This window comes from Gymnodraco acuticeps, unplaced genomic scaffold, assembly GCF_902827175.1.
Source record: "Gymnodraco acuticeps unplaced genomic scaffold, fGymAcu1.1, whole genome shotgun sequence".
Classification (NCBI taxonomy): Eukaryota; Metazoa; Chordata; class Actinopteri; order Perciformes; family Bathydraconidae; genus Gymnodraco; species Gymnodraco acuticeps.
Window position 1 is genome coordinate 44,997 of NW_022990245.1, and position 24,501 is coordinate 69,497.

At 42.6% G+C, this 24,501-nt stretch overlaps 2 protein-coding genes across 4 annotated transcripts in view; one reads left to right on the forward strand and one right to left on the reverse strand.

Annotated features, from left to right (window-relative positions):
- Positions 1-950: 950 nt before the first annotated feature.
- On the reverse strand, positions 951-7,867 carry smg8 (SMG8 nonsense mediated mRNA decay factor). The gene is given in 6 exon segments (XM_034220466.1): positions 951-2,611; positions 2,867-3,028; positions 3,030-3,887; positions 4,061-4,206; positions 5,337-6,240; positions 7,199-7,867. Coding segments are annotated over 6 exon segments (2,907 nt in total). The 5' UTR covers positions 7,823-7,867; the 3' UTR covers positions 951-2,398.
- ppm1e (protein phosphatase, Mg2+/Mn2+ dependent, 1E) overlaps positions 7,380-24,501 on the forward strand; it is a 56,675-nt gene continuing 39,553 nt past the window's right edge. Inside the window, exons 1-2 of one of the 3 annotated variants that reach the window (XM_034220469.1) lie at positions 7,380-7,555; positions 10,474-10,716. In XM_034220469.1, coding sequence (XP_034076360.1) covers positions 10,532-10,716 — 185 coding nt within the window. In that variant the 5' untranslated portion in view covers positions 7,380-7,555; positions 10,474-10,531. Of the gene's footprint in view, positions 7,556-10,255; positions 10,717-24,501 lie in introns of those variants that run through there. The other 2 variants (XM_034220468.1, XM_034220467.1) reach the window with 2 other exon arrangements.

Sequence of the window (24,501 nt, forward strand, 5' to 3'; positions counted from 1 at the left end):
GTAACCATCCGGATCAGATAAAACACACACACACACCCACACACATACTCTAGATGTGTTCCCCCCCCTTATGTGCCCATCCCCCCATGTGAATCACACCTGGCACACATAAACACACGGAACAATGTAGTGTTGTTCCGTGTGTAACAAAGTAACAAGGGTGTACAGTCCAAAATAGAAAGAAAAACAAACCTTAATATATATACAGGTCGAAGAAATATAAACTGGTACCTCTCTGCTCTACAGCCACAGTCAGACTAACCCAACATCACTTTTTATACACTTAATTACTGTTATTCTTATCATCTACAAACATAGGCGGCGCGTGAGGCTCAGGTTTGGGAAGGCTAAATAACTTTGTTTACCTGACGCTGCCCGCCTCCAGCGTCTATAGAAAAGAGATCAACTCAGTGTGCGGAGTTTAAATCTCTCAAGTCATATTACAGGATAAAGGAAATACAGTTTAAACTGAGTATGCAGAGAAGACGCCGACATGTCGCACTTATCATTACATCATCAATCAAAAAATCACTTGTGGCCAGAGGTTTATATATGTTAAGGAGGTTAGGTCCCCCCCCACTTAAATCATGTCCACATGGATAGGAAACTAAATACATTTGCACACATCTTGTGTCCATATCTTTCTGTTGTGGTGGTCATGCCACACCGTGCACGTGCATGCATAGGCGAGTCATGGTAAGATATTTGGATTGAGAGGTTGCTTTTTCTTTGCACAACATGAAAGAAAGAACAAATGAATGGGCTGTGATTTTAGTTTTTTTAAGCAGAGGTCGATAATTTGTACGGCCCTCGGAGGATGTTGTAAAAATGGAAATGGCCCTTGAGGGGAAAAAGGTTCCCCACCCCTGGTAAAAGGCCATGTATAATGTTGGTATAAACATTAAAAGGGTAATTTATCTCAATAAATAAATGAAGAGTCCAACCCCAACTAGTGGACAAAAAGTAAAATGCAATATTTAATGCTTCAACATGAGAAATGTGTCTTTCAGGCTGACATTACATAATTTAAACAATAACATCTGACAGAATGAAGAACTCTAGTTTTTATTTACAGAAAACATAGATTGCTCCACTCCGGTCCCCAGTCTGTTCTTTGTTCTAGTAGTAGTCAGTGTTTTAGTAGTAGGTACGTGTATTGTGTGACACATGATGCAGAATACAGGTCACACTTTACTGGAAGTCCTCGAAAATTCACAGATATGAAAAGTGCCAAAACAACTACGTTTCATGCCACGTAGTCTGGGAGAGAAAACGACACGAAGCTGGTTTCAATTTGCACAAAACATATCAGCAACTGTTGTGATAGTGGATTCATCTTCTAAAAAAAAGAACGTTTATTTTATACAAAGTTCCTGGTTTCATCTGCTCCGATGTGTATTATAGAGTACACATAAATACAGAATGTTTTTTAAAAGGCACAAAAAGGAACATTTAATGATATGAAATGTCTTCAGGTCTTAAGGATTTGTGGTTGGCATTTCCCAGTTTCCTGATTATTTACAACAAAAAAGCAATTGATTAGTTGATTAAAAATAATATTTAGTTACATCCCTAATTATATCTGCATACAACTCCATTGGTGTGTTGTATAGACTTTTTATTAAATGTATATTTACTGCTAGTAACTGTTAAATAAGGGGATTTAAAGTAAAGCGTACATGAGTCCAGCCGTATTAATGTACCCCATAATTAGCCTGTTCTAATGGCGCCTTCAGTCTGAAATGAAGCTCTGGTTCCCACGCTCTCATTCACTCGCCCTTTCTTTCAATAAGCAAGAGGCAACATACCCCCAGCTAAACCAATCGGTCGCGTCTCATCTCCACAGCCAATCACAGCACACCCGGCAAATGTTTAAATCTGCTCTTTTTCTCCCCTGCCAGCATCGTTCAGGAGAATTGATGCAACCCTCCTCCACCTCCAGTCTCATCAGACCCAAGGCAGGCTAGCCCAGAAGAACCCTCATCACTCCAGATTTTCACCACCACCCCGCGGGGTTTCTCTTTTCCTAGTCGGCTCCTCCTCCCCCTTAATCCATCACAGTACGATGGGGTCTAATCTCCAAAACGTATATATATATATATATATATATATATCATACGGCAATAAAGATGTTATCAACTAACAAACTAAGTCTCTCCTGATTGAACTGAAGTAAGTACTTTCAATTGGGGTCATGAGTGTGAATATGTTTGAATTTAGATCCAAATAAAATGTCCTGATATCATCAAAATAAACGAGATTTAATATGTCGGGGCTGGAAAAATCCACAGTACATTTAGATGAGGATTGAAGGGGTCAGGGCGGGGGCCACGGACTCACAAACATAAACATCTCGGCCTATATCAGGAAGTGTGAATAAATAAGAGGTCCCTCAGGGTCACTGAGGGGCCGGGGTAGCGGCCGTGGCCTTCAGGATGCCTCGCAGCACCTTGTGGTTGTTGAGCGGCTGGTTCTCTTTGGGGGGGTAGCAGGGCCCGCGGTCCGTACAGAAGGAATAAGGGAACCGCAGAACCCAGAACCCATCGGGAGGAAGAACCAAATCTGTCTGCTCCGGGTGGAACAACGGGCAGGGAGGGGGGCCGGGCTGCACCTGGAGACACAGCAGGGAACAAAAACACTTAAAATTCATTCATACATGCAGGCAGATTTTGTAAGTTTGCCCACTTACAAATATATTAACAGTCTATCATTTTAACGGTAGGTTTATATAAACAGTGAGAGTAAGAATATCAAAAAGAAAATCCAGAAATCAATTTGTATCTTTTATATAATATCGATTTCTGGATTTTCTTTTTGAATACATGCGGCTAGTTTTCAGTGACCCACGGAGGGGGGGTGTAGCTACCTGTGGGTTGAGGGTGACCTCCAGCGGGGAGTCCGGCACGACGACAAACAGCCGAGTCAGCTGAGCGTAGTGAGACTTGATGCCGCGGCCCTGCGACGGGGACGGGATGTAGAGCGGCATGTCGGTGTTCAGCACCCTGGTGGCGGGGTCTTTGGCCCCCCCCCGGCCCCAGAACCTTCACTATCTTATCCGGCCCACAGCTGATGAAGCGCCGCCCCCTGCTGTCCTCGTACTCGAACCCCACGAAGATCCGAGCCATGTCGTCCCTCCTGCGGCTCCTCCCCAGGCCCCCGGTGCTTCCCCTTTTCCCCACCAGGGTCTTATTGGGGGCCGGCCACGAGGAGTTGCCCCCATCCAAAGGCTCCGTCAGTCTGTCCGGGTCCTCCTCCGACCGGGAGCGGATCACCAGGTCCCAGGGCAGCAGGAAGGAGGATCCGGGGAGGAAGCCCGGGTGCTCCAGGCCCGTGTGGCAGTTGTAGGACTTTGCGGGGCCCAGTTTGACGAGGGACCAGCTGGAGAACTTGGGGAGGAGACCCTTAGCACAGCCAGAGTGCATCATCCCGGGGAGATACTCCACGGTGGAGGGCTGCCGGTCCATAAGACTGGGTCTCTTTGGCTGGACTTGTGTTTCGGTGCCATCTCCGTCAGCATAGGGCCCCAAGCTGTCTGTGGACTGACCCAGGCTGAGGGCCAGGCTGAGGCTGGTGTCTGCAGGGGTGTGGCTCTGGGCGGGTGTGTGGCTCTGGGCAGGGGTGGGGGTGTGGCTTTGGGCGGGGATGGGGGTGTGGCTCTGGGTGGGGATGGGGGTGCTGCTCTGGGTGGTGCTCTGGGTGGTGCTCTGGGTGGTGCTCTGGGCGGTGCTCGGCTCCTTCAGTTTCTCCACCACCACCTCTGCAGACCCGGAGGCCTCGATGGGGGTCCTCTGAGCCTGGTTTGTGGCGGGCGCCGGGTCCAGGGTGCTGGGCTGGAACACAGGGAAGTCGATCCGCTCCAACTTCCCGCAGCATTTCTCATCCAGCATCTAGTCATGGAGATTAGAGAATAATGGGTCAAGAATTGAAGAAAAGGAAGAAATTTGAGGGAATGTGTGTTTACTGGTTTTTGTGACAGTGGACCAATGGGGACTGTCCACAACACTATAAACAAATACACTAAACTAAATAGCAAGAGGATGAGATGTTTGTAGCTGCTGACCTGGTAGAAGTCGTAGTTGGCCGTCTGGATGTCGAACGGATCTTCTCGTGGCGCCTGCTTCCTGCCGCAGTTACAGGCGCTGGTGGAGCGCCCCCTGCTGTTGTGGTTCAGGATGGGTGGGTTTCGATCCATGTCTGTCTTCTCTCCTGCAGAAACAACGTCAGAATTTATAAATGTAATTATTATCCTGACTAGTTATGAATTTATCTATAAATGTCTATCCATAAATAGACATATGTACATGAACACTGGACCTGCCAGTAATAGTTGGTTAATTGATTGGTTGATTAACAGAAGAACAATCATTAACCATTTTGATAAAAGATTAATTATTGATAATTGTTCAAGCAAAAGTGACTGTTTTACATCATATCAAAGTGAATACATTTGGGTTTAATATTGAAAGACTGACATTTAAAGACATTATCTTGGACTTTAAGGAAACTGGGATAGACATCTTTCACTATGACCTGACATTTTGTAGACTTCAAATCTAGAAAAAAAATCCCACAAATATGAATTCCTTTATATATCATAAAAAGAAGAAAATTATTGAAACCATAATTAACAAATTCAGAGCTTTCTGCTTTTGTAAGTAGAATCATTTTTCAACACCCTCAGTTACTCATCATGTAATTTGCTTCTCATTATCCCACGTGTGCAGATCTTATATTAAACCTTGTGGATACCAGCATTAACTTGATGCAGTGCAGACTATTTCTATTCTATTTGATTTGTATTTACTTGCACTATTTTATCTGTTTTATTGTGTTGCTCTGGTGGAGGAGCCTGTGACCTAAGATTTCCATTGACATACCCACACTGTAGCTATGTTCTGTTGGGAAAATACTGAATGTCCTCTTCCAATATGAGAGTAACATGATAACAAAGGTATCCCAACTGTAGCTGTGAACATGACAGGATGTGTGATGACCTAGAAGAGCATCAGGACTGTTTGAGGCATAATAGCTATGTGATTAACATGATGATTCAGCCTCTATGGAGAGAGACATATGACAAGCATGCTCATTCCTCCACCTTGTGACTGTGTAACTCCCTCTCTTGGATATCAGCATGTGAAGGACACTGTTCAGGAACTAGTTGATGCTCTGTATGTGATGACTACTTCCATTCTGGAGAGGATCACAGATACGTGGATCCTGAGATTGAAGCTCAAGCTGGGGACGAGTGATATTTTTCTAACATAACAAATGACAATAAAAGCCTTGAATCTTGAATCTGCAGCAGAGGAATATGAAGCCGAGTTGCTGCTCACCTGTCTGAGGCAGCAGGTGGAACTTGTGCACACAGTGCTGGTCCGTCAGGCTGCGCTCCTCGCACAGCTGGTGGCCGTTGCTCCAGAACTTGTAGCAGTCCTCATGAAGCTGCAGAGCGTAGCGCTGGAAAGCCACGCCTCGTGCATGCTGGCTGTACACCCGCAGAGCCTGGGCCAGCTGGTTCTTGTGCACGGTCGTTGTGTAGTTATGGGGGAGGTTGGACTGGTAGGCACTGTGAGCCAGAGGCAGGGCTTTCTGACACCTGTTCTCAGAAAACTTTGTATCAGCGTCGAGAAAACCCTCTAAAACCTTCAGCTGGCCCTGAACCTTTGACCAAAGCTCTGCTATTTCCTCCTCTGTGTTGCTGATGAGGACCTGGTGGAGCTTAGAGGCGATCTGGGCCCACTTGGAGTAGGTCGGCAGCTCAAAGTGTGAAGGCTGAGGGTTGCGACCAACGCTGTCGTCGAAGCCTTTCTTGGTGAGCACCAGCTCCACGTGCTGCCAGAGGAACTCCTTCAGGCTGCAGTCTGTCAGCTGGCCGCCCATCAACAGAGTCGCTGGATCTCCGCTGTAACTCGACTGTCGCGCTGAGCGTCTCATCTGCTGATATCTCCGCGGGCCCGTCACCACCACGGCTGGCTCGGTTTCACTCACGGTGCAGGTGGAGCGCAGCTGGCTGAGCAACGCGCCCACAGGGTCCTCGTCAACGGTCGGGATCACGTACACGAAGGCCTGGTTGGCGGGAACGGTGAACAGGCAGTTGCTGCTCTGATTGGTCAAGACTCTGCTCTTACGGAAGATACGGTAGATCTGGTCCTCGAGCGCGTGCTGCAGCCTCCTCCTGGGGGAGTGCTTCTTGGGTTTGTCGGGGTTTCCTCCAGACTCTGAGCCGTTTGTAGAGACCTTTGAAACAACAGACAAAAGAGATGTCAAATAAATGTTACATGCAATGGAGTTTATATGATAACTCTGGAACTCCCTCCACAGCCACGTCCAATCTGCCAACACTCCCACGTCATTCAAAAGAAATAAATCCCTCAAAACTCACCTTTTCACTCTTGCCTTCAACTCCTAATCCGCTAACCCCTCGCCCTTATTCCACCTAGCTTAGCACTTTTTACTTTTGTTGTTATTTTTCTTCTTAACTTGCTTGTAAAGCGCTTTGAGCACGCGGAAAAGCGCTATATAAGTGACTTGTATTATTATCATTATTATATCTTTAACCAAGGCCAGGGCTGGTTTGAATAAGTGACTTGTCTTTGTCAACATTTACATTTGTTTTGTTTCCTTATCTCTAAATATGGTGAATGTTATTTGTGCGTCGTGTTATTTAGTCTTTTTGATTGTTTTTTGTATAAATGATTGTCTTTTACTGTTCTGTTTTCAATGGGCTGCTCGATTATGGCAAAAATCATAATCTCGATTATGTGGGTCAATAATTGATATCACGATTATTAAAAACGATTATCCAATTACTTTGATAACATCAACTTATTGGAGAAAAAAAACGTGAACAGTGTGTTTTTAACAGTTGATTACTGAAAAATCAATAAAACAATTGTTATAAAGAATTAAAAAAGTAATAATAATAATTAAAAAATAATCGTTGTATTTCGATTACGTTGTTTTCGTAATCGCTGCAAGCCATAATCGTAATTGCGATTAATTGAGCAGCCCTAGCGTGAGTGTTGTTTTGGGACTCTCTTGAACAAGACTGTGATATGAATACTTGTTTTACTAAACAACAACATCTGAGCACCTCTGGAACACAGCAACTCTGTTTTAAGATTGTACAACGACCCCTGGGTAAGTGGCAATGGTTTCTCTACCACCTGTTTGTAAATTAAAACTTGAAGCAGACCTTCATGGAGCCGTTCATCTGGAAGACGAAGAGCAGGCGAGGAGGGCATGGCCGACAGTTCAGCTTCCACTCTTTGGACACCGGGCAGTCCTTGATGGCAGCCCGGATCAGAGGCAGCACCTTCTGTCTCAGAGCATCCAGGGCCCGGAAGAGACGGTCATAAGTCACATCAAAAGTCTGGTTCGGGTGCACCAGCAGGAGCACGTGACACACGGAGAAGATGTAGAGTAAATGCAGGCAGTGCTGTCGGTCCAGGTCTTTCCACAGCTCGTGGGAGTCGGAGTGTCCGGTATTGGCGCTCAGAGACTCGCAGGCCCGCAATAGCTGCCGGCTGTCGGACACGGAGGACAGAAACAGGTACAAAACCCGGTTCTCCTGGTGGTAGAAAGCCTCGATGCTGCTGTCCGCCGTACCGCCATCTTCCGGTCCTCCGAACAGCGAGAAGATGTGTTTGTCCGCGAGACTGTTGACGATAGATTCTTTAGGCGCGCCCGGTTGCATGTTGCTTTTACCGAAAATACCGACAACACACAAGCCTTCGTCCCGGTAAGCGACGTCCTCCTGGAGGTCCGCCTGAAGCAGAGCCTCCATACTCAGAGGGAGAGCCATGTTTGTTCCCTTCATGGTGGAAAGCGGGGGAAGAAAAACAAAGACGCACTTATTTCCGGTTCCCTTAACTAAAATGTCTGAGCAGACACTATTTTAGGTTCCTTTTTTAATAACAATTAACGTTATGTTTCTAAGCCCTAGTGATTTAAGATAAGTCCATATCAACACAACATTGTATTACACTACATTTTAAACAATAATCAGTTGTTCAGCATTATTATGATTATGTATATAACTAGACCAGTCCATGTATATTTCGTCATATGCATATTTTTACATATGTATTCTTGTTATATATTGTAGTTCAATGTGCACATGTTTTACTTGAACTTTTTTTATTTTTTTATTCTGAAATGGAGCGACTGTAACCAAATACATTTTCCCTGGTGAAAAGCATATATATATTGTGATTCAGAAAAACAGGTAAAGAATGACATGCTTGATAAATAAAAATAAAAATAAAACCAAATTAGAAAGTAAAACATTTAATTAAATAGAATACAAAGAATGCACAACAGGCAATGGGTAATGAAACCCAATGAATGCTAGAATCCACTGCTAGAATCCACTTCAAGACACTGGTACTTGCGTACCATGCTGCGAATGGATCTGGCCCTTCCTACATCCAGGACATGGTTAAACCGTACACCCCAGCGCGTGCACTACGCTCTGCATCAGCCAAACGACTCGTTGCGCCCTCGCTGCGAGGGGGACCCAAGTTCCCATCAGCAAAAACACGTGGGTTTGCTGTCCTGGCTCCAAGATGGTGGAATGAGCTCCCCATTGACATCAGGACGGCAGATAGCTTGCACATCTTCCGGCGCAAACTGAAAACTCATCTCTTTCGACTCCACTTCGAGCGATAGAACTATTAACGAAGCACTTTTATACTAATAAAGGGCTGGATTACCTAAAGCCAGTTGAGTAGCACTTGAAATGTTTGGCTCTATGAAACCTGATGTACTTATATGATTCTGCTTTCTTCAAGGTTGTGTCTTCCTGGTCGAATGTACTTATTGTAAGTTGCTTTGGATAAAAGCGTCAGCTAAATGCAATGTAATGTAATGTAATGAATAGTTGTGCTATAGCTAAAGTTATATATTAAAATGTCTTGTTTCTTCTCCAAAAAAACAACCGTATAGATCTCAAGTTACACTGAAATAAAACAGCAGAACGTCATCACATTAAAGAAGCTGGTACTTGAGGCTCAAAACATTTTTTCAGCCCTACTATACAAACATATTGCACAGTGTTGGTTTAATTGGCAAAAACATTTTGAGTGGACAGGGACTTTAAGTGTGTAAATGGGGGGCACAGATTCAAACCCTACTGCAGTCAGCATGTCGTTGGGCAAGACACTGGGCAAGACACTTAACCCCAAATTGCTCCTGTGGGGATTGCCCACATTGAGTAAGTCGCTTTGGATAAAAGCGTCTAACAAGTAACATGTATAATGAAGGAAATAGACATCCAAATATTTTCCAGACAAAAGGGGAAAATGAAACACAGCGGTCCACCGACCACTCATACATTCACATGATGAGACCTTTAAAGCCGTCGTGTTCTTCATCACTTATTCAACACTTTCAATGCTGCAGCTTAAAGCCTTTGAGACAGGTCACATGATCACTTGCTAAGCAAGTATATCTCACCAGCTGTAACGAAGCATACTAATTAGGTTATTACAACATGAGGCTAACCACATTGACTCCAGTTTCTCACTGAATCCTGACTATTGGTTTCAGATATAAAAAAATTATAATTAAGATATATAAATATCTAACATGCAGAATTTAAGTTATCTATATTGAAATGATGACTGGTCAAAACTACATTTATCTTTAATTTGAAGTCATTATTTGAATAAAATCAACAATTTTGAATGGGAAAACGTAATTAGATATTCGATAATGGATCCACATTTTCCTCAATATGGCTGTAAATAAAAAATACTATTCAATGTATAACACTGACAGGGTTGGACTGTTTTTCTAAATGTGTATTGACATACAAAAAAAAAGTAAAACATTTGAATACATGTTTGTTGTTAACGTTATTACCCAGGATGTAATGTTTGTTAAAATTCCACTTATACTTTCTAAAAACAAGTACATATTTGATATTATAAAAAAGTACTACAGTAGGCTACTTTAGTAAATGTAGGCCACCTTACAGTCTGTTATTTATTGTGGGATTCTATTGATATACATCTTACATTAAGGTTTCCTGTTATAAAAATCTACTTTTCTACTTTTGTTCATGAGATTTTTTCTAAGATGATGAAAAAGGGATTGACAATATAATACTGTCTTAGTTTGACATCATATGACCAAACACACCCCCATGTCTATAAAAAGCTCTCAGACGTCAGAGGCAGTGCTGCGTGCGCGTTCACGACTCTCTGACGTCACATTCGTGTGATCATCCGAAATCCCTGATAACGTTCCCGCTCGGTTCTGAATGGGGAGTTCAGTCCATATACTGACAGTCCAGTCCAGTCCAGTAGCACACCCGGAGAAAGTACACTCATCCCGGCAAGTCCGCTGCTCTCACACGCGCACCGGTACTCCACGCGCCCCCGGTAGTTCACACTCATTCAGGTAGTCTGCGCGTGCACGACTCAGTGTACCGACTCCTCTTCTTTTTCTTCTCCTTCTTCTTCTCAGCCCGGAGAAGTTAGTGCACTGACGGGAGGAGTTGTCGCTGTCTGTCCAGGAATGAGAGATGATGGCCGGCTCTATAGCAGAGGAGAAAACCTTCCGACGGTTCCTGGAGCTCTTCCTGCGGGAGATGAGGATGCCTCTGCAGGAGAGCGACCCTCCGCCGCTGCGCCCCTTGTCGGACTTGATGACTGAGGACGAAGTGGAGGGGGAATGCCTCGACCTGTGTCTCCAGCACCTCTACAAATAGTTGAGTAACCACTTTTACTCTAATTGCATGTTGTTATCTAGCGATTGTAAACGTTTAAATATAAAATGAAGTGACTGTCGCAGCTTTAATGTTCGTGTTTCGGACCGGGCGCTGTGTCCCGGTCCACATCAGATAAGCCCCTCAGGATGAGAGACACCTGCTTCATGCTGGGTGTGTCCAACAACTCCAAGTTTAAACAAAGTGCGTTTACTGAAACATAATGGGGAATGAAAGAAAAAGCAGAAGTGAACAGATCTACACACGACCAGGGTATTAGCCTGTATTATATATCTCGTATATTCCCTCCTTTATTTGTGTTATAATGCCCCTAATGTACGCCAGTGGTGACGGTACCGGAGGTCCACAAAAAGGTGAACCCCTGCTTTTGCGTAACAGCCCGACGTCATGATGGTGTAGGAGGGGGAGGAAGTCATCGCCATCACTGCTGAGCGCATCTTCATGCAGGCTAAAAATAACCGGTTACGTTATTAGCCTCAATCGTTCGTCTTAAAATCCGAGACATTGACTAAATGTGGCGTAGTGAAATGCGGAATATCTGGAAATATATCATGAGAACGTCAGTGTCTAAATCTCATTGATGCATTGTAACCTAATTCATACAGATTATTTAAAGGACTGCTATATATATATAATCGAATTATAATCGAATTAATTGAAATCATGCATATATATATTTATATATATATATATATATCATATATGCATGATTTCAATTAATTCGATCTAGAGTTGAAAAAAAGGGAATTACTTCTCAGAGGCGGTGGAATAAGCTCTGCCCTGAGCTCTGCTGCCTGGCCTGGTTTTGAATCAAAAATAGGTGCAGAAACTGTGCTGGAAAGAAAAGGGTGGAAGGACTCATCTAGGGCACTGAGTGGCAAGGGGGGCTGCTGCTCGCATGTAGGAACAAACAATGATTTTCACCGGCTGACGTTGCACGCAGCAGATTCAAAAGGCTCATATGTCCATCTCCTAAGGTCAGGAGATGGGGAGCATATGTTGGAGGCAGGATGGATCAGTAGAGCCGTCAGGTGTTTCCAAGATAGAAAGCAGACCTGTTGTAGCAGCAATATAATCAGTGTTGATTCACCACACATTCATAATGTTACAATGTGATTGGCTGGTGGATATAAGGTCATTGAGCATTCAACATCTTTCACACTTTACCCTCCCCCTCCATATTCTGCACTAACACGCGCATGACTATTCAATGTTGGAGACAAATGGTGGAAAAACGACAGATTTTTTGTTTTCTGTGTTGAAGAATGTGTGTTACACTAAAAGGTTTCTGTTGAATGTGTCCACAAAGGCACATTCGTATGGTTGCGACTATACTCTGCTTTATGTTTGAATAGTCTTTCATGCTTTTAGTAGGGCAGCACAATACAAATGGTCGTATGGACTAATGCAATATCCAAATCCGAGTATGTGCAATATTTTGAAAAGGCTAAATTAAATCAAGTATTAGTGCACAAGAGAAGTCCGGACCTTAAACGGTATTCTACAGATCCTCTTAAAAATCACACCATGATAATGTATGGTGAGTTATGGTGAATAATGATCATTCCCTGCAATCGTCAATCATATTGGAGTTGCATTTGGTCATATTAGTCAAAATAATCGCAATTAGTCGAGCAGCCGTAGTTTTTAAGTCGCATTCCCCTTAACATAAGGAGACAAAGCTAAGCAACATTTCAATAAACATAGAATAGATAAGAACAGGTTAGTGTCAAGAGCTCAATAATGCCTCTAACAAACTGGAACTATCCGGCAACGTTATGCTAGAAAAACTAGAGAGGCGAAGTCCCTCCCTTTCCGGGGGACCTCGATGGGACCTTATTTCGGAAAAATTATGCATTGAAGTCAATAGAGAAAGATTATTTTTCGATCCCGTTTGAATTGTGCCACGAATTACACATATGATGTTTGTTAACATCAAAAGATAATTTTGCAAGTCAAAAAAATTAAAATGTGTCGTGAAACTGTGAAGTAACATTTGTTTTGTGTGAAACCGCTGAATGAACTACATCTCCCATCTCGCACCACACACCAAGATGGCCGTCACGTTGAACATTTCACTTCTTTCTCTCAGAATGAGGCGGAAAGTATTAAAAGAGGTGAAAATCACTTTAAGTCTGGGCACGTTGAGAGCTGTACATACACACAAGGGGAGTTAGTCGGTTCGTAAGAGCCAGCATGCGGGACCGGGACTCTGGGATTTGTAGTCTTTCTAGTTGCGTATTATTCATAGTCTTATATTTCAACAGTTTTACGACAAACTGTGACTTTTTTGACATGGAAATTATTTTTTAAGATTGACAAACATCATATGTGTAATTCGTGGCACAATTCAAACGGGATCGAGAGATAATCTTTCTCTCCCCATTGACTTCAATACATAATTTTTCCGAAATAAGGTCCCATGGGTCGGAAGTAGATGGGCGGGACTTCGCCTCTCTATTCTTCAACTCTCTCTAGAGAAACCAGGTGAGTCTATTAGCTGAACACACAACAAACTTACTTTCTAAACCTCTTCAGTTTAACCACACACTGTACAGATCCCAAACTAAATATTTAGCCAAATTTCACCCCTTAGGAAACAGAAAAATCCAAGAGTATTTTCCCATATTATCCCACATTGTGTGGATATGGACTAAATGAAAGATTGAGTTATTTAATTATTCTTCTTTTTTGGACCAACACTATTTCAACAATCCATTTGGTGTCAGAATAACAATGTTTTATATTTGTTTTCATTGCCATTTATGAAGGAAAGCACAACTGATTTTTAAGATGTAGTAGGAGATGGGGGGTGTTTCTCAATGTCGAGGAAGGCTCCTCCAGAGCTACTATTTCAAGGATGCTACGTCATCGAGTCCCGCCAAAGGACTGTTCCAATGTCCAGGATCCTTGGAATTCTACCGAGGCCGGCATCCTTCGTTGCGGGAAATTTCGAGGCTGCACATGTGTATCCTCCGCGGTCTTAAAATCTCCACAATGCTTTGCGCACGGACCAATTTCCAAATCTTTGGCGGAAAATGTAAGGCGGGGCCTCTCATATGACGCACACCTGCACACCTGTTAGCCTGTTCCATTCTTCGTTTTCCGAGGCTAGGAAGGATTCTTGCCTCGCTTCTGAAGGACCTGACTCGAAAGACATGTCCTACCAAGGAAGCGTCCTCGACATTGAGAAACACCCAGTCAGGCGATGGTTAGCTTAGCTTAGCATTAAGCCAATGGGGGGAAACACCCAGTCTGACTTTGTTCAATGTAAAAGAAAAACCAATCCTTCCAACAGCGCCAAAGTTCAATGAGCAACATGTTTCGTCTTGTTTACCTAATCCGTACACACAAAGAAAAATGCACATTAAATCTCCAGGAAGCTGCACGCAGGAGAAGAATAGCAAGATATACATTTGATACTTTCAATTTAGTTGATGATACATGTTTTACGCATTGGACTTTTTCTTGTAATGGAGTATATTTCACATTTAATACTTAATCAAGGATCTGAGTAGGCCTACTTCGTTTACCAGTGAAACAATAAAAGTAGCTTTTATAAATAGCTCTTTTAACAACTCTCTACTGGGCTCCCTGACAACAACAAGCCTTTCGATGCTGAACAAAGCTGAAACATGTAATTATTTAGTGGACAATTAGAGTGGTGTGTGATTTCTTTATTGTCGGTGTTGCCCCTGCACCCACCAGTTTTCCACCATAATTTAAAATGGAGTCTTTGAGAAAACAGTCCTTAGCTTCTGAAATATCTGCAGCCAAAAGAAAATGTCCCCCTGTCCCTGTTCCCTGGCCAGTGTAGCATTGTTTACAGTGAAGTGCATCTGGCTGGTTGCAGTCTGTGAATCTTGATTTGGCCGTCGTCCATTGAGCAATTTATCTTAAGAGACACCACCAGGAGGAAGCTGGCCGCTGCTCACAAGGTCAAACTGTACAGTGTTTTTATATGATCGCTTCAAAATCATGAGGAATCAACCCATTCTGAATATCCCACATAATCATCAGCTTTATTGAAGAGACTCAAGGTCCATTAAAAAAAAAAAACATAATTATTTTTCACTTATCAAGTAAAAACAGGGAAATTACACTCAATAGAAAGCGAAGGGGAAAAGTTGGGTATAGAAAAAAACTAGAGCAAGCAGTTTACCATGATGTTACCATGATCTAATTTTTTCAAACTTTCAGGAACCACATTAAGAAAGCGGTGTTGAAATGAATGAATTTGACAAAAATATGGCTCTGCTTTAAAGACGGTCATGATATTGATTCATATTTTCTTTCTTTTTAGGCTTGTTTTGAAGAATTTCCACGCAATGATGGTTAAATATTGTGCCTTTTGGGCATTCGTGCAGTGGTGAGCCGTCAGGGCCCTCTGTGAGGGCCTAAGATATTCAAAAAAATAATATTTGAAAACATTAAAAAAAAAACATTTTTTTTAAAATATTTTTTTGTTGTTAGATTTTTCATTAGTTTTACCAAAATAACTTGATTTAATTGTATTTAAAATAATATTTCCAAAGAAATAAATCCTTCGAATCTGCCTGTTCAGTTTCTGTTAGAATGTGAAGGGTTAAATGCCGTCTGTGCGAGTTATGTGAAGACGGGAGAGCTTGTTGGTCCCTCTCTACATTCACAGAGGGCCAGCTATAGTAACTCAACGAGAGAGTAATGTCAAATGACCAGTGCTTGAATTGGAATGAAAAAGGTGCCAGTACTCTAAAATCAGCAACTTTTTTTCAAGTCAATTTTATATATACAGCCCACAAACAAGAATTTGGCTACTATAATGCTGGTGGGTTTGTCTCTTTACTACTGTATATTTTAGAAAGGTTCACTGTACTTAACATTTGTTATGATAGGCAGCGGATATGGCTAAAGCTCAGTAAGGTCAATATTAACTGAAAATATAGCAATCAAAGTCTAGATCTTCTGCTGAAGACACATGAAGCAGAGACCTTTCAGGTGAGAGCCCCTCTGGTGGTGTTCAACATTAATGACAAGGAAACAAAGCTCTGGTCAGAAGCATTTTTTATAAAAAGCTTTAACAAAATTAAGTATTTCTGTACATTTTGAATGCAATCTAACTTTCCAACTCAGAAAACGAAAAACGAAAAAGTGCCAAAAGTCTTCTCACATGGCTGAGCTGCTTTGCAATATACTTCACCACTGAAGAATACAAATATGTATAAAGTAAACTATGATGCAATCTAACTTTCCAACTCAGAAAAATGATAAAGAGCATGAACAAAGAACATGTAAAAACAAATGCAAAATTTGCACAATCTAAAATTAGAAACTGTAACTGCAAGTAACAAAGTCTGAGCCATGGTAAAGAGTTACATTGAACACCAAGCTGATCAGATAACTCCCTGGTTGGTCTGAAGTCCTTCTATCTCCAGGATCTGTACAAATCGGCACATTATGCCAAAAGTCTTCTCACTGGGTGAGCTGCTTTGCAATATACTTCACATTGTTAGAAAAGGCTCCAGAAGGCCTTGGGGACATCAGTATCAGGGGCTGGAGCTGGACAGGCTCTTTCATCAGCACTTCTCCTTCTCTTTGCCAGCCAGGACCTCACATACTGTTCCGGATTGAACTGTCCTAGTGATGGTCCATTACATTTAATGAAAACCAGGCTGGACAGTCGGCTGACAGAGAGAGCATTCCTTTTTGCAGTAAGGATATCGTTCATGCAGCTGAATGCCCGCTCACACTCACTAGTGGAGACAGCGATGGTTCGGACTGCTTTCAGTAGAGGCTCCATGGCAGCAGGTGTACGGGATGCCCTGGTTTCCTTGTATTCACGAAAGCCCTGAACAGTCTCTCTTCTGTCCACTTTCAGCACTTCGCACAAACGTAGCACCTCTACGTCCCCATACTGTACGTCTAACTCCTCTTCAGGCCAACTTCCAGGATGGATAACTTTCATGTCCTGGATTAGCTGATTGTCCCGGGCCTCCCGGCCATGTAATGGGATTTCTCTTGTGCTGACATGAGAGGAGGTTGTGGAAGTCATTCTGTGTCTCAGATTCTCTACCATACTGCGGAAAAACTGACCTGCATGAATCTGTACAAGCCTGCCATTCTCACGCAGGGCAACACCCTTGAAGGACTTCTCAGCTAGAGCTGTATGAACTGTAGTCATGTGTGGGCCAGGCATGGTGACCATGGATTCAAAAACTCGTATTTCTCGAGTTAAGAGCCTATCTGCTGTAGGCAGTGTCATCTCTCTTTTTTGGAGTTGCCGAGAGAGGTCGCTGAGCTCTGTGAGCGCATCGTACATCAGACCCAGATTGCTGACAAACGTTGCAGATGTGAGCACATCATCCAGGCCCTTGTACTTTGCTCTGTCTCTGGAATCCCTGCTCGTGTCGTTTGCAGCATTTGTGAAGTGATCATGAAGCACTCGGTAGTTTTCCCAGACTGCTCTGACGCTCCTTTCACTTGAAGCCACCCAGCGGATGGACAAAACACGCCCTATCACCAGGAGACGCTGTCCGACTGCTTGCGCACACTGCGCTAACTGCCTCTGATTTTTGGGGGAGGCATGGAACAAGGAATAGAGTTTGTCAAAAAAGATCTGGAAATGATTGAGCCCTGAGACCTCCTTGACCACATCCCCAACTGCCAGCTCTAGACGATGATTGGAGCAGTGCCACACAAACAGGCTTGGGAATTTACTACACAACTGGGTAGCAACGCCTGTTCTCTTCCCTAGCATGACTGAAGCCCCATCACATGCAAAAGAAACGAAACACTGACCTAAAAAGTCCTCGTTAAAATCTCTTCCAAGACACTCCATTAACGCCTTTGTGATGTCATCAGCCGTTGTTCCATCCAACTCGATCAGCTCCCAAAAAAAACGTTTCGGGCTCAGCATCAGCTAATGCTGAGCGTAGACACACAACAAGCACCGTTTTACCACTAATAGTGGTAGATTCATCGACCAAAACACAGAGTTTTCTTTGGTTTTCTGTAATGTCTTTTGCCATTTTTTTCTTCAGCTCATGAGCTATGTGGTCGATGATTTCACCACAGGTTTTATTGGAGTGCAAAACCCTGCCCACGTTCAGCCCATTCAGTTTCTGTACATTCAAATCAATTGGCATGTCTGTGAATGGCCGGCTATGTTTGCCAATTGTATATGCCGTTCGAAAAACTCTGATAGTGGTGTCTAATTCAGATGTATGCATAGACTGCACTTGATGTTGAAGTTTCATGTGAAGCAGATGTAAGGATGTCAGCAGCTTTTACATGGGCTTGTGATTCTTTATGTTCTTTGATTTTTTTTCTCAGGCTAGCTTGTTGTTTGCCCTTGTCAACACCGAAATGAGACACTGCACACTCACCCCATTCAGTTGACAGTTTCAGTCCTTGTCCAGTGTGTATTCCCAAAGATTTGACATCTCTGCATATCCGACATCCTAGCTTCTTATCTTTAAGAAGGAGCCATGCATTGGTCTTGCAAAAATATTGCACCTGGTCCGTTGTCCAGCAGTCAGGTGCATCGCTTTGCCCGGTGTTGGTGGTGGCAGTTGCGCCAGCAGCAGCTAACGTTAGAGGCTCTGGAGGAGGCGGCGGAGCTAGTGCTAATGCTAATGCACTAGAACTTGGAGCAGGAGGATCAACCAAAGAAAGCTCCCCATCAGACACAATTTCCAACACAGGCACAGCATTCTCTGTATTTGAAGTTTCTTCCAGCGACAACCGCTGTCTTTTTGCACTTTTATTAATCCACGCTAACATTTTAGAAATGCTAATTTGTGACGTGACTTGCTTTCCTTCTCTCGGGGGCGTGCCTGCTCTGTTCTATCACTCTACATAGCCACCCACTGGGTGGGAGTTGCACTGCATAAACACAACACACGTGCATCTAGGTATGTAAATTGTAAAGCATTAAAACATGGTTTTACTAACAGTTTTCAGTATGTTTTTACTTCGGTATTATTATTATTATTATTTTGAAACGTGTATTACTATTAAATCACGGTCAAATAGGTTAATTTTGACATAGTCGTTTCCACCACAGTATTTACATGGAGAAGATAAGCCCCGCCCCCTCTCCAGCACGTTCTGTTTGAATGACAGGAGTAAACAGCTGACAGCCGCTGTGAAACTCCAGCGGTTAGAGCGATGAGAATGTCCGTTCGGCACCTCATGACGCATCTACTGAGTACCGGGCGGCTGTATATATATATATATGGATGTATAATAAGAACGGCGGGAGAGTGTTGAGTACTGGCACGGTGCATGAGTACCGGAGTACCGCCAGCATGCCGGTACTGAGCAAGAAGTGCCGGTACTCCATGGGTCAGAACCAGAAGTGCCGGTACTGCGTACCGGTGAGTACCGGCCCAATTCCAGCACTGCAAATGACAGTACAATTGACCAATCATATCTTCCCTCTAAATGGGCGGGCTTTATTTTCGCGGACTTTATGACAAGTTCCGCCCGCTGTGAGGTCGATGCAAGTGGTGCAGTGACGCGTCCTAAAACCCGGAAGTAAGCTGCGCTCGGGTTCCCTCGACAGAAAGCAGTGGGATTTCTCCATAGGATTTTGGAAAATAGCTCGAAATAAGGTCTGTGGAAAACGAACCTGTTAGATAAATGCACGTTTTGTTCAGCCGGATAATATCCACATGTCTACCCTATTTTTATTATTTTCGAATCATAAATCTAATCGATAGATTTATGATCGATAGATTTATAATTAGCATAAGTTCGTTCATGATTGCTCACTTCAGTGATAATGGTGACATCGTTGCGAAATTATTAACCGAGTCATTTTCAAGATTGAGTTACAATGATAAACTGGAGTGGCAAAGGATCAGCTGCATGACCCCGCCATCAAGTGCTTCATCCAAAAGGACAGGAGGATGGACTTTGTGTTTAAGTGATTTGATCATCAAAGGTAGGCCTAAGTCATTTTCAATTTGGGCCGCCGTGCCGACTTAATTCATTTGTAATTGTTACTTGGCTGTGGGTGCCCTGTCATGATAGGTGTTTATATAAATGATGTTGTTTTGTGTGGTAGAGGGTCGCTGTCATTGATGCGTTTTGCACCCCGGGCCGCTGTTTTGATATTCTGCTGAAGTATACGCTGTGATGTAATATCTCTTCTTTTTTTTCGAGGGAAGGGGGGGGGGGGGGGGTCAGAGGGCCTAGGTATAAAAGTCACGGCTCGCCACTGCATTCGTGAAAGGGATATTTGTTATCAGGAGTGGTTGGAAAGTGATAACGGTTTCTAAAACTTCACATTTCAACTTAAATCACAAGTATTAAATAACTAGTGTTAGCACTTATATGCTGCCCAGGTGATACGGTGGTTCACTATTAATGTAAACTTGGATCTGTAGGCTTCATGTAAGCTTCTCTCTTCACCTCTAAATTAGTTTGCGCCGAACCAAATGGTCGTATCGCCTCATGCTGCGTGCCTTAAGCTCAAATTATTTCAACTTTGACTTCCTTTCGACAAATAGCAAATCGCTTATGAAGCTTTTATAATCATTGCAAATATTTCGCTTCGTCTCCTGACAGCATGAAACACGTCAATACTAGCTATGAAAGAACAATTTAAACACATTTCTGAAGACCTTTCTCCATTTCTTTCTCGTATACGGGTTAAATTGCCACGGGGAATTTATACGTTTTAAGTTTGCAACCTCTACTTCTTCTGATCTGTTTACTGGCGCATTACAGCCATGCATCCTTCACTGTGCCCCAAACAAGTTAAAGAGGCCCTGTCATGCTTTTTTGCTTTTTCCTGTAGTGTGTTTTGTTGTGTGCCAGTTAACGCCTCCATTGGACTCCTTTGTTTACTTAGGTAACACAGGGACATCACTGTGAAACACTCGCGCTTCTATTGGCTAGCGCTCCAATACATTGTACGTGCTAAGGGGCGGGACATCTCTAAGAGGTTGACCAATCACAACCGAGCCTACCAGCTAAACATAATAACCACGTGGAAACATACATCTTTTCTTTTTGAAACTTTTCTAAAGTTTGCCTAGAATTCCCTTGACACTGGCCTATCAACCTCTATCAGAGCTGACATGAAGTAGAAATCTGCTAGGCTCTGACTCCATCACTTCGGCAGCTGATGTCACAGATTTCACTGCTGTCGTGGTTTAAAGGGTTTCACCCGAGTACAAATGGCCTGCTACAGTATTTTGGCCGCAGTCAGACTCTAACAGACCCGCTGCGGGAGAACACAGATCCTGTATCAGAGCTGAAACACGAGCTCATGTATCACTTAGTCTCCCATTAACATGCCTGCCTGCTGTCAGTAAAGCTGCTGGGCTCACAGTCCACAGAGAAAAATGTAAATGTTGTCGAGATCTGGTCTCTCCGTGTGTGTGCGTTTGACACTCCTTTACATCATACACGTCAGTTGTCATGGGAACAGCACAGGCGTCCTTGCTCCGAGTAATAATAGTGTTTTTGTCTTCAGTCTGAATCCTGCAGGCAGCCGCACGCCATGATTCCCCTCAGACTATTCTCCTTTCAAGGTGACAGTTTGATAACAGTGCTTCATACCAGAACACAGGGTGATCTGGATCTTCTAATGCTTATTTATGCTCAGTAGAAAGAACATATGAACATAGAGATTTTAATTCCTCTGTCTGTTCTCTGGGCTTTGATCTGAAGTTACTTTCAAAATCTGTCAAATTATTTGGCTAAAAAGTTTGTTTTTCTTATTTAAATATATCTAGTCCGAGTATATTGGACTTTTTCTATAAACAATTTTCATCAGAATCAGGTTTATTGCCAATTGAACATACAAGGAATTTGCTTTGTTGTATTATAACCAGCAGAGGTGGAAGAAGTACTCAGATCTTGTACTTGAGTAAAAGTAGAAGTACTCAGATCTTGTACTTGAGTAAAAGTAGAAGTACTCAGATCTTGTACTTGAGCAAAAGTAGAAATACCAGAGTGTAGGAATACTCTTGAGTAAAAGTCCTGCATTCAAAATGTTACTCAAGTAAAAGGACAAAAGTATTCTCATCAAAATATAGTGAAAGTAGCGACAGTAAAAGTAGTCATTGTGCAGATTGGTCCATTTCAGAATAATATATATGATATGTTTTATAATGATTGATCATGAAAGTGTTCTCAAAGCTGGTGAAGGTGCAGCTAGTTTGAATGACTTTGTATTCTGCAGGGTAGCTGGTGGATTTACTCCAGGTGGAACTAAAGTCTGATTCAACACTTGATTATATTTCACATCATTCATCCAGATCTGTAAAGTAACTAAAGGTATTAAACACATGTGGTTGACTAAAGTACACTATTTACCTCAGAACTGAAGTGAAAATAGTACTTAAGTACAATTTTGAGTTAGTTACTTTATACCACTGAGTAGACTATTATAACATTAAAGAAAAAATAAAGAGATATCAGTCCGATATAGGGCTAGGCGATACGAAGAAAATCCAATATCAATATATATAAAAATCCAAATATATACATTTTCTGATCAAAAACCTCAATATCGATAAAATATTGTAGAGTTGACGATCAAGGCTTTCAAACAAAAATATTAAAAACAATTAGATTTCTTATAAATAATCATCAGTAATGAGAAGTGGAGTCTCTATAGGCAAATCAAACAGAAGCTTCATATCTGGAAAGTTCACAACATGACAGATGTACTGTAATGCAGTGAATAAAACCAGGAAAAATCATTAGGCTTTATTGAGATATTCAATATGTAAGACGATATCAAGTCTCCTATCATGATTTATATTTTTTCTTTTACATTTTTTTTTTTTATTATATAGTAGTGTACAATAATCGATGCCATTTCATTAACATTATAATATCACAGTACACTCACTACACTCCCCCCCCCCTCCCTCCTTCCCTCCACCCGCACATGCCCACACAGGCAAAACCAAAACATGCTTATCAAGATAACTTAAATAACAGCCATGAAAAAAAAAAAACCATCAAAGTAAAACAAACAAATAATGATACAATACAGCGACAATGTAGACAATGACAACACCACAACTAGTATCTCCAGACGTCAGGACTAATAGCCACAGAATGCACCATTCCATCACTGGTCATATCTCAGATATATTTTCCAATTAAGAAAACAATGGCAACCGCAGAGCTTGAAAAATATGTCCACGATTATATTTTTCCAATGTCCTTTTCTTCAGAGGTAAAACATTTATTATCTGATCAATGAAAAGTTTAAAAGTTGGGGGACGTTCATTCTGTTATTGTGATTAGTATTCTGTAATGCTTGGGGTTCAGTTTAAAGTTTGGCATGCCATTTAACAGGAAAAAACATGGATTTAGGCTATCATGATTTTGATATAATTACTGTATATTGATATAATTCCCAGCCCTAGTCAGATATATCATACAATTATGAATATTGGACTTAAAGAGTTTTTATTCGTGTTAGAGTGAAACCCTGCAGACATGTGGGCCTCAGAGGTTAATGGATGAGAACTTTTGCTGCGTCTTGCGACCGACTGACGGAGTGAGTGAGTGAGTGAGTGAGTGAGTGGGTGGGTGGGGTGGGTGGGTGTGGGTGTGTGGGCATCCTACATGGCCGTCTACTGTAGCGGTGCTGTTGGTGTAATGATAGTCGGAGGCAGCAGCTCTGGTGATTCATCCCAACGTGTCATTAGTTTGTCTCTGGGTTGAACAGCTAATAATAGACTTCTGCAAGAAGAGAGATCCCCTCTCTCTGTGTGTGTGTGTGTGTGTGTGTGTGTGTGTGTGTGTGTGTGTGTGTGTGTGTGTGTGTGTGTGTGTGTGTGTGTGTGTGTGTGTGTGTGTGTGTGTGTGTGTGTGTGTGTGTGTGTGTGTGTGTGTGTGTGTGTGTGTGTGTGTGTGTGTGTGTGTGTGTGTGTGTGTGTGTGTGTGTGTGTGTGTGTGTGTGTGTGTGTGTGTGTGTGTGTGTGTGTGTGTGTGTGTGTGTGTGTGTGTGTGTGTGTGTGTGTGTGTGTGTGTGTGTGTGTGTGTGGCCGCCATCACTGCATCACTGCTGAGGCCCTTCATTTGTAAACGGATGTAGCTGGAATGATTGTTTGAGTTTACCAACCATTGACCGGTAGACCACAAAGTGACCTTCAGACGCTGGTATCAAACTAGTCTTACTTTACAATTAATGGTGGTGGTATGGCGCCAGCAAACTTGGAACGAAAGGCGTGAAGAACAACTAAAATGTTCCAAAAAGGTTTATGAAAAGGGAAATTCCACATGTTTCACCTCCAGCAGTCTATGTTTTTCATGAGGAACAGTGAACGTAAACAGGGCACCTATTTAAGTTGATTTTAGTTTGATCGGAGCATTGAAGGTAACATTAAATATAAAGTGAATCTGATGCACGATTTTGTTTGCCCAGAATTTAAAAAAAAAGTGCAGTAGTCTGAAGTCACGGACACGATTTACACTGATACATTGGTGATGACTTGAAGAGGAGTAAGAGGGGGAGTTAATTTACCCTCGACACACACACACACACACACACACACACATACACACACACACACACACACACATACACTGAGAGCTGATGGATAGTAATTGAGGGGAGAGCCTTTCTAGACCTCATTAAACAGAAATGTCTCCCACAGCTGTAAAGAACTAGGGGGTAGATCCTGCTTCCTCCTCCAACACACACACGGACACACACATGGACATGGACACACACACACACACACACACACACACACACACATGGACATGGACACACACACATGGACACACACAGAGAGTAGGTGGTGTGA